Genomic DNA, 782 nt, shown 5'->3' on the forward strand with positions numbered 1-782 from the left:
TCGGACGTGCACGCCTCGCGCAGAGTCTCGAGCGCCGCCCGCACCGTCGCCCCGTCCTCGGCGGCTGGGCTACGGGGCGGGCTCGAGGCCGGCGTCGTCGGCGCCGTGTGGTGGGGCCTCGCGCCTTTGCCGTGCTCGGCTTCGTCGCGAGCTGGTTCCTGCGCGAGGGCGACGGCCACGAGATTTGGCTCGAGGGGGACGAGGAGGACTGAGCCAGTCGGGCGTGGCGTGGTGGCTGGTCCCTCTTTTGTCTATACCCTTGGCTTTACATAGTCTGGTAGCATCCGACGGTCCGATTCATGTATATCCTTGCGATGCACGCTGACAAAAGAAAGAAAAAGTAGCTAAAACTAGATTTCCAAAAGTAGGAAAAGCACATGGCAACATACGAAGACAAAGTACATGATATGTCAATTAGTGTCTGTATTCATGCTAAAAAAAAATCACAATGCCTTCTGCTGGCTCAAGCCTACAACGTTTCTCTCGGAGTCTGCACTGGTCCGAGGTCACCCCCATCACCATCCTTACGGTCCCTCTCCCGATCTCTACCAGAGGCTGGGCTCATGGTCGACAACCCAATGCTGGCGCCTGATCCCTGTGCGGGCGGCGGTCCTTCATACGGCGGTGGCGCGGCATAGCCGCGGGGAGAGAGAGGGCCGCCGGGTGGGGCATATCCTGCTGGCGCCGCGTGGCCGGCAAAGCCATACCCAGGCTGGTAGCCTGCGTTGCCGCCGCCGGGCTGCGCCTGACCCTGGGGGCGCCACGGCTCTTGACCCGAAGGG

At 61.9% G+C, this 782-nt stretch overlaps 1 protein-coding gene across 1 annotated transcript in view; it reads right to left on the reverse strand.

The window, feature by feature from the left end:
• Positions 1-469: 469 nt before the first annotated feature.
• Positions 470-782, reverse strand: part of VDBG_00430 (integral membrane protein) — a gene marked incomplete at both ends in the record, with an annotated part of 1,867 nt that continues 1,554 nt past the window's right edge. Inside the window, one exon of the mRNA XM_003008703.1 lies at positions 470-751. Within this exon, the coding sequence (XP_003008749.1) occupies positions 470-751 (282 nt within the window). The remainder of the gene's footprint in view (positions 752-782) is intronic.

This window comes from Verticillium alfalfae, genomic scaffold, assembly GCF_000150825.1.
Source record: "Verticillium alfalfae VaMs.102 supercont1.1 genomic scaffold, whole genome shotgun sequence".
Classification (NCBI taxonomy): domain Eukaryota; kingdom Fungi; phylum Ascomycota; class Sordariomycetes; order Glomerellales; family Plectosphaerellaceae; genus Verticillium; species Verticillium alfalfae.